General features: G+C 39.1%; 1 protein-coding gene across 4 annotated transcripts in view; it reads left to right on the top strand.

Annotated features, from left to right (window-relative positions):
- The first annotated feature begins 700 nt into the window (after window positions 1-700).
- The window catches only part of esrrga (estrogen-related receptor gamma a), a 98,936-nt gene continuing 90,670 nt past the window's right edge, over window positions 701-8,966 (top strand). For all 4 annotated transcript variants that reach the window (XM_008405751.2, XM_008405746.2, XM_008405748.2 and 1 more), the window contains exon 1: window positions 701-758. In XM_008405751.2, coding sequence (XP_008403973.1) covers window positions 736-758 — 23 coding nt within the window. In that variant the 5' untranslated portion in view covers window positions 701-735. The remainder of the gene's footprint in view (window positions 759-8,966) is intronic.

The following is an 8,966-nucleotide window of genomic DNA, read 5'->3' as shown; positions in this document are numbered from 1 at the left end:
ACCCATCCATCGATTGCCACTATTCTTGGACTTCTGTTATCCCTCTTCTGGTCAGGCTCGGGTTTCCCTTTCCACCACTCAGCTGTGTGTGAGAGCTAACCTCCATATATCTTTGCCTGTCACATTTGATTAAGATCAAATCTGCTCCAGAATAATTCATTATTTTATGCCATAAAATAAAACCTTTAAAAAAACTGATAACTTTTTTTATCTTGTTGAAACACCAAATGCACAGTTAACTAAACTCACATAGGAAATAGTTATTATTAAGTGACTCCGTTCTGTACATAATAATGGGAGCAGTTCTATTTCTGCCTAGTCACTAATAAATGGCTTAATTGACCATCTGTGCAAAGTGTTAAATTCTATGAAAGAAGCAGCTTGACCAATAGCTTGATTAGTCTGACAGGAGGCTAATTCATTCATTCATTAGATTAAATTAATTTATGGTCTAGTTTTATGAGCAACGGGGTTTTTTTTTTTAATGTTTTATTACATATATATCTTTAAAATAGGGCAAAAAGGATTAAGAACCTTAATGGCTTCCTTTTCATTTTCTTAATTTGGATTACATCTGATGCAASGACCCACACAATGATGATCTGTGTCACTGATCAAAATATTTCCCTCCTCACCTGTCCTAAAATATGTTGTTTTAACAGACCTGGTAAATATGTTTCCTCTTCCTCTGTTCGCAGGAGTTACACGAACACCGTGCGGCTGAGCAGACGTGGAATGTGGCTGTATGTGTATGAACAGTAAGTGTCGCTTTGAAGGTCTGAGTCCCTGGRTCTAATTTTATGTCCTAAAAAAAGCCAAAATRTTATTATTTACAGATGTAAACATTTTACACAACTAGAATGACCTTCACCTAAAAACATAGTAAAAACTGAAAGCATAACACAGCTCAAGAAAAGGTGATGGAACATTGGATGACCCTGTAGCAGAAAAAAAGGGATTATGAAATTAAATATTAATATTGAATACTAATATTTGCATAAATATTTTTAAGTATTTGTCCTATATAAAAATGAATAATGTTCTGCAACTTCTAACAAGCCGAAGCCCTTTTTTAATATGTTATAAACATAAACTTTACTGTAGTATTTAAATTGTAATTGCAAGATGGTGTATTGCAGATTTTAAGACGGTCGTCACTGTTATTTACCCAAACATGCAGGCTTAAATGAAAATACTCTAGTTAAACAAATGGAGTTCCACCCTGGACATGTAACAGCTTCTTTATGGGCCAAAATGTAGATAAAAAAAACACACAAAAAAACATGCTAAAGTCTATTTGGAAAACCCAAATASACTTTGGGTTTATTTGGGTTGCCAGAAAACATCAGATGTGTTGGAGAAAAACTAAATTCAAAAACGTCTTTTTAAATAAATTCACTCCATTATGGTATGAAAACTGTTTACCAAACGGCTCCAGCTGAGACTTGGGGAACTTTTCAATGTGAGGCAGTGGTGCTTACATCTCCCCCAATATGACACTTTGACCTCTGAGAATAAATTTTCCGTTAAGTGTAAGTTTTATTTGCTAATAGATAAAGGAAAAAAATTGTTAAAATGGAAATGTGTTGTGATTAATGTTTTAAAATATGCTTCACTCTATGATTCTGGGACAAACATGCCATCATTTAACAACTATGAAGTAAAACCTAAAAAAAGGACATTAATGTTTTAATATTCTGTGTCATTGGATGAAGTCCTCTGTGCCTGTATTAATGTTCATGTCTTTATTCGAGCACTAGATTGAATGCACTTCCACATACCTCTATGGAAATGAAGTCACACACACACGCACACACACACACACACACCCACACGCACACACACACACACACACACACACACACACACACACACACACATAGTGGGACAATCAGGTCATTCCAAGGTAAAAGGACTTAGATATAGTGAAATATTCATACTTTAAGGGTACTCTGTGTGTGCGTACTTGCAGTGTGAGTTGGTGTGACTGTGTATGTGTGTCGAGCTCATGACTGCTACAAGCAGTTCTCTTTAATTGAGGTCCTGACGCCTCAAGCAAAAGGAGAAGGATAGAACCTGCACTGTGGTAGGTCCGTGTGTGTTAAACTAACACAACAATACTGACCTGAAAAAAAAAACGTGCTAATCAAATCTGGATATCAGTGGTGACTTTAGCAGTTGGTGGGGGTTTCTGCTGATTATTAGTGTTGTATAAATATTGTACATTATTTATATTTCACATTTCTGACCCCTACGAGGTTTTTCCAAAAGGTTTCATTGGCTATGCAAACCAGTTTGAAACTTATGTCCTTCATCTCAAGTTTTTAGGCTTTGTGTGTGYRCGTGTGTGTGTGTGCGTGTATGGGTAAGTGTGTATCTGACTTTTATTTTTGCAAAAAAAGAGTTTCTTTCTGGTTAACATTTATAGCTGGCTGAGCAGGTTTGTCTGCACCTCTGTTCCTATTTCCTGCAGTACGTTATATAGTAAAAATGCATGAWTAAGTTGCAGTCTCATTGCTTATTTTGCCATGTGTGTTGTCACATTGAAAGCCATGTCTTACATAGAAAAACTGAATGTATTTTGTACAGCATGAAGTCCTGTGCTATGTCAGTAAAATGGCACATCCCCACTTTGTACAACGTGTGCATACTGAGATCAGGAGGTAAAATGTGCTCACTGTGTCCTAATGTGTCAGGACCAGGTATGTTACTTTATCTTTGATGTCACTGTCTTGTTTTATTTTATTTTTTTTCTACACTTAGATAAAAGTTCAATCCCCACTCAGTCTGTTGAGTGTCCTCAACTGTCCTCAACTCAAAGTATTAGTAGCTGAAATAATCAGAAAATAGGTCAGGGTGACTTTTTTTAGCATCCTGAGATGAGTGAGTCTTCATGATTCCAGACCTAGCATCAGCAAAGGGTAGATGTACTTTTGGCTCATTGCTGCAGASTAGCACTTTTGCTGACATTGTTTTAGTAATGCGTATGTTTAGTGTTACTAAACTCAGACTCATGCTGCAGAAAKGTTCTGCATGTCCAAAGAAATCAGTTGTGCATGGTGATTAAACCCCTTAAACTGGTTTAAGGGGTGTTTGCAAAATTGTCAAATGAGTGAGAAGGTGATGCGAGGATGTTTAAAGCTCTGTATTTTTGATGCAGTGGTGCAGGGGTAACGCCTGCGACCCATATTCAGAGGYCATAGTCCTCCATGTAGCCGTTACGGATTCAAGTCCCGACTCACTGGCCTTTACTTCATGTCATTCCYCTGTCTTATAATAGATAAAGAATGGTAAATTACTTCTAAAAAATGCAAAGCATGCAGTAAAGTGGCATCTTTAAAATGAAAGCTCTTAATTTATGAAACGCCACCTCGGCTTATTTCTCTGCTTAAATCTCTTCATCTTGTCTGCTGCATGTTGTTTGGGAAGGACTGTCAACAAGACGAGAGGTTCTCTTTGTAAAATGAGAAAAGTGGAAGGTGCAGGGATATCCCAGTCTTATATCAAGTATCTGATCAGCGTCTCAATCAAGGCATTTTTGATTGAGGATATCGGAGCCACTGATTACACCTCAGCTCCATTTCCAGCCGTGCCGTAATGTCTGTAATGTGAGCATCTTGGGAGGCAGTCGTGGCAAAGCTTCATTGAAGACAATCATGCAGAATAAACATCCACACTTCATCCTAAGATGAGTTCTTTCGGGCTAATTCTCAGAAACAACAAACACGATTTAAATGAGTCCCTTTGAAGGAGAGAAATGGGTAAAATGGCTTTTGTGAGTGATTGAATTAGTTACGCTGCTCTTATCCACCAGGCGYCCTAAACACTCAAGTTGCAGATGTTTAGCTTTCACAGAACTTCATGACAAGCTGCTGAGCTAATCCATTCATTTGAATTAACTCTGTTGAACATTCATATTRTATGTGTAAAGCATTGAARACGATGTGCCAAAAAACCCGGATGAATGAAACAAATGTTTATGTGTGGTTGGCACTAAGTGTTTGATATTTTGCAGTCGCAGTAATCCTAAACTCCTGATGGTAAGACAGGAAGTGGTGCATCTGAAGGATGTGGCCATTAGTTTTATGTGCTATGAATGGCATTGTTGACACTTAGCTTGTTGGACCCTGCTGAAAAATATTTTATTATTTATCAATTATTTCTCAGTTGCATCACAGTATTTCACAGGTGTTGCATAAAATGCTGTTCATAGGTTGAAAAGGACTGAAATTTAGCCTCAAGAGAAACAGATGTTAAAATGATCAAACTAAGAATAAACCGATTTTAATAAATGGGTTGATGATATTTACGTCAAATGATGATATTTACGTCACACAGGTTTGAGGTTGAGCGGACAGCAGGCCCTGTGGAAGGTATTAGCTTGGTGTAACACTGATACGCTGACTTTCTTGCTGTCTAATTGTCTAGACGAACATCTTTCTTCTGTATGAAAATATTACCAACTAAGTTGCTGTTTTGGCAGAGTGGCATAAAAACTAAGAGACATTTTGGTGCTCGGCTCTCAGCAACTAYACAGGAATACCAAGATTTGAGGCAGAAGCGGTGCGTTCCCCTCCCTCCCGACGCTCCACCCACCTTCTTCTAATCCYCTAAAAGCACTTAGGAGATTGGCGCTCTCCGCCTGCCTCTGCCTGCTCATCTACCCTGTTGGTCGCCACAGCAGCTGATTGGAAGAGTTGCGGCTCCTAATTGGATCATGAGGGTGTGAGGCAGGCGACAGCAACCACATTATGGGAAGCTGACTTTGTGCAGAGTAACCCTGCCAGGATGACCCTTTCCACGAGTATGCAGGTGTGTGTGTGTGTGTGTGTGTTTATACTGGTTGACCCCAATGTGACTAAGAGCCTCCGTTTATCAAGGTATGCTGGCTGAGGCAGCGGGAGAGGGTAGACTGATGAACAACAGAATAGAAAAACTGAGTAAACTAAGTAACAATAAAAAAAGAAATGAGAGAAGAAAATTAGCTAAAGAGGCGAGCAGAGAATCAGAGCAGCTGAGCTTTGATTTTCCTTTTTTTTTTTTTTTTCTTTTTTTTTTTACAAACTTTTAACTTCCTTTGTAACCGCAGGGGGCAGGGTAGGATTGATGACATGATGCAGTGAATTAATCCTCCTGAATCTTGTGTTTGTGCATTGTGTGTGTGCGCGTGTGTGTGAGAGTGTCGGTATCTTTCACTTTGGTGCAAAGTGACTGTGTTGTCCGTTACGGTGTAAACTGATAGCGTCACTGCTCTTTGCCGCATTATGTGGAGCGTGGATCTGTACATTCAGTTTCCTTACTGCAATCTATATCACACCATCATGAACACTTGATCCCACTGAACTAGCGGGCACAACAGCAAGGACTATTTCTAATCGTTTTGGCTCGAAACCTTGACGTTATCCTRCATGCATGCACGTTATTCTGTTTGTAAGACAGGAAAGTAAGGATTTAGGTAACTTAAAAATCCATAATTTGTTCCAATAAATAAAGAAAAAGTAGTTTGAGTGATCAGTTATTTTGATGGCAAAGGGAGAAGTGTCATTGATTTATCATCTATTATTTTTCATTAATATAACTGGGCTACAAAATAACTTTAGAGATGAAAAAAAAAATCCCAAGCAGAATTTATTCTTAAATTATGATGATCAGACTAGATTTTAAAACAATATTCAAAATAGACAAGTTTGAGCATTGTCTTTCTCATCCAACTAATGGGAACTCACTGGATGTTGAATTTGAGTTTGATAGCTTTGACTTCATTAYATATCACCGTAGGTACGTAGTTCCTTGGAAAAGTATTACCTTGAACTTTTCACATTTTGACATGTGAAACTTTGATGTTTCACTGGAGTTTTATATAACAGATCAAAGAAAAGTGGTGCATAACTATGAGGTGGAACTAAAAGTATTTGTGATTTTCAACATATTTTTTGAAGAAGGGAAAAAAATCAGTGTGATGTGCATATTTACTTACCTTCTTTTATCATGATCCCCTAATCCAATGCAACAAAAATTCCTTCAGAAGTCGCCTAATTAGTAAACAGCGTCCATCTATTACGTAATATAATCTCAGCACAAACACAGCTGTTCTGTGGATGCCTCAGAGCTTTATGGGAAACATCAGTGCACTACCGGAACACACACCACGAAACACAGCAGCTAGGACAGGGASACACCAAACAGCACTCCAAAGTTCGGCCATCTCAACTAGTATTATTTGATCTCTCATTTGGAAATGTAAAGAGCAGGGCACAACCACAAACCTGCCAAGACATGGCCATCCACTGACAGACCTGGTGAGGTGAACATTAATCAGTGGAGCAGACAAAGAGACTCATGGCGACTCAGAAAGAGCTGCAGAGATCCACAAGTGGAGCGTCTGTCGACAGGGCAGCAATTACTAATGTAGTCTYCAACTCTTAAGCACTGTGAGTCTGATCTTTAAGAGGTTTTAGTGAAGCARCGTCACCTAAATCTTATGTAAATACTTAGTTTCCTGTCTTTTCTTCGGCAAATTCAGAGGAGCTGAATACATATCCACATTACACATTTAAGATTTTTGTCAAAAATATTCACCATACGCCTTTTTACTTCTACTTCACAACTATGTACTTTTTGTTGCTCAGTTCCATCAAATACCAATGTGTTTTGTACGTAACAGAACAAAACCCTCATAGGGGAGTAAAGCTTTTGCAAGGTAATGAAAAGAGTGTGTGTGTGTGGCCTTGTATTTGGTACATGCAAGGCCTAGTTTTCTAACAAATATTACATTGTGTGGACCTACTGTACCCTCTTGGGCCCAAAGCAGTGGTGCTTCACATGTCCTGAAAGCACATAGCTCCAGTTAGTGACAATGGGCATGTAATGGTTAGGTTTAGGCTAAGTGATAGGGTTAGGCTACAGAAATGAATGAAAAATGAATAGAAGTCAATACAAAGTCCCCGTGAAGATATAAAGACATGCTATGTGTGTGTGCGCGTGCGTGCGTGCGTGCGTGTGTGTGTGTGTGGGCGTGTGGGGGGAGGCGGGGGGGTGTGCGTGTGTGTGTGTGTGTGCATGGTGTGTGTGTGCGTGCATGCAGTGTGTCAAGTGCGACAGTACAGCAGGGGCGTCTGATCCCTCCACCTTTTAAGAACATCAGAGGGTGTGAAAAGCACTGATTGCCCTAACCGCTCTCATTGGGACTCAAACCCCCGGCTTAGTTGTGCTTCAGCGAGTTTGAAGAGACAAGACAGAGCGAGCGAGATGTGTGCACTCGTGAGTGAGAGAGTGAAGATGAGGTAGAGGGAAACGAGAGAGACAGCGGGACAGAAGAGAGAGGTTTGGAAGGAATTAGTCATGAGAAGTAGAGGAGGCACAGACAGGAAATCAAAGTTAGCACGGGAAGCACGGAGTAAACTAACAAACTGGAGTAGGACGAGTCTGACGACGACAGAAACGGCAGAAGGYCGATGGTTYAGGAAAAAGATGAGATGGAATTAGTGAACAAAGTGAAGGCAAGATTGTGGGAGGGACAATTAATAACCAATCGCTTTGTTATATTTGTTATTCATCTTTAGATAATATGTTCAAGTTAAAAAGACACCAAAAATGTAGACCAAYCTATAAATGATTTTTATAGAAAGCCAAAATAAATTATTAATCATATGCTTTCACTTCTAAATGATAGTTATTGTACATCRAAATAAAAGCATTTTCACTGCTACTTTTCCGGTGTAGTAAGTACAAAGGATGGTTTGTTCCCATGAAACAATATAATACTGATCATTTATGAACTTCTTTGGAAGAATGCTTCTTTAGAAATGTGAACTGCGGACGCTGACAACAACAGTCTTTTCCAGCGTCCCATCAGATTGTTTGTTGAAGCTAAAATTAACCCTCAGTGGGCCAAGAGAAGCGGCTTTGTCATCATTCGCTGTACTGGGAACACAATGTAAATGTAGAAGTTCATTAAAATCCATTGAAACATACAGTCCCAGCCCTAATAAATTCGGAATTTCCTTAATAACTGAAGGTAATACAGTTACCTGATTGTGTTAAAAATACATACACAATACTGAATGGACTGAGAAAGAGGGAGATTCCTCTCTTTCATCTCTCTTTTTCTGCAAACTTGATGAATTATGTTTTTTTTTTTTACTAAAACCATACTTTTGGAGTTAAACCAATTTAATACACTAACAACTTCCATTGTATGAACTTTAAGGTGTTTCACAATGGCCTTAAATAATGACCCTAACTAAAACAAAATGCTTAATACGAAGCCTAATGGAGAAAGAAGAAACTCACTCACACACACACACACACACACACACACGCACACACACACACACACACACACACACACATACTACACACATTAGGGTGGGGGTCAGGTGTGGGGTTAGGCTGTGAGGGTCTCTAATAGGCTCCCTTGACACATGAGGTGTCAACAGTGGAGACAGAGATGTCAACACACTCACACGTGGAAAYGCTAAAAAAACCAACACACTCAGCCAGACACGCCCAACTGTCCAGATCTAATTCACTCAGTAAAGATGTTGAACAAATAACRAAAAATGAATAGTGCTCACATTAAATACCTAACTATTTTTGTTTYGCAGTTTCGTTCTAGTTTGAACAGTTTCACACTTGCCTTGACTCTTTCTCCTCTCCTACCTGAAAGCAGGACAGATTATCTTCATAATGCTCCACACATATTTCGTTATCTTTTTTTTGTTGTTGTTGTTTATCTTGTGCCGGCTTGTGTTGGACCATTCCTCATAAGAACTATGTTTTCTCTCTGTGTGGCATATAACATGTGAAATGATATGTCCAGCGTGTGCACTCGTTGGCCAGCATATGTTTGAGTGAGTGCATTTGTGCGTGCGTGTCGTTATGGATTGCCACATTGTGGACCTGACAGGATCATAATTACAAGCAGTGATGAAATCTACCAAGTGTTTTCTCCCTGCATGGCTGCG

This window comes from Poecilia reticulata, linkage group LG3, assembly GCF_000633615.1.
Source record: "Poecilia reticulata strain Guanapo linkage group LG3, Guppy_female_1.0+MT, whole genome shotgun sequence".
NCBI classification, from domain to species: Eukaryota; Metazoa; Chordata; class Actinopteri; order Cyprinodontiformes; family Poeciliidae; genus Poecilia; species Poecilia reticulata.
This window is presented reverse-complemented; position numbering and strand designations above follow the sequence as displayed.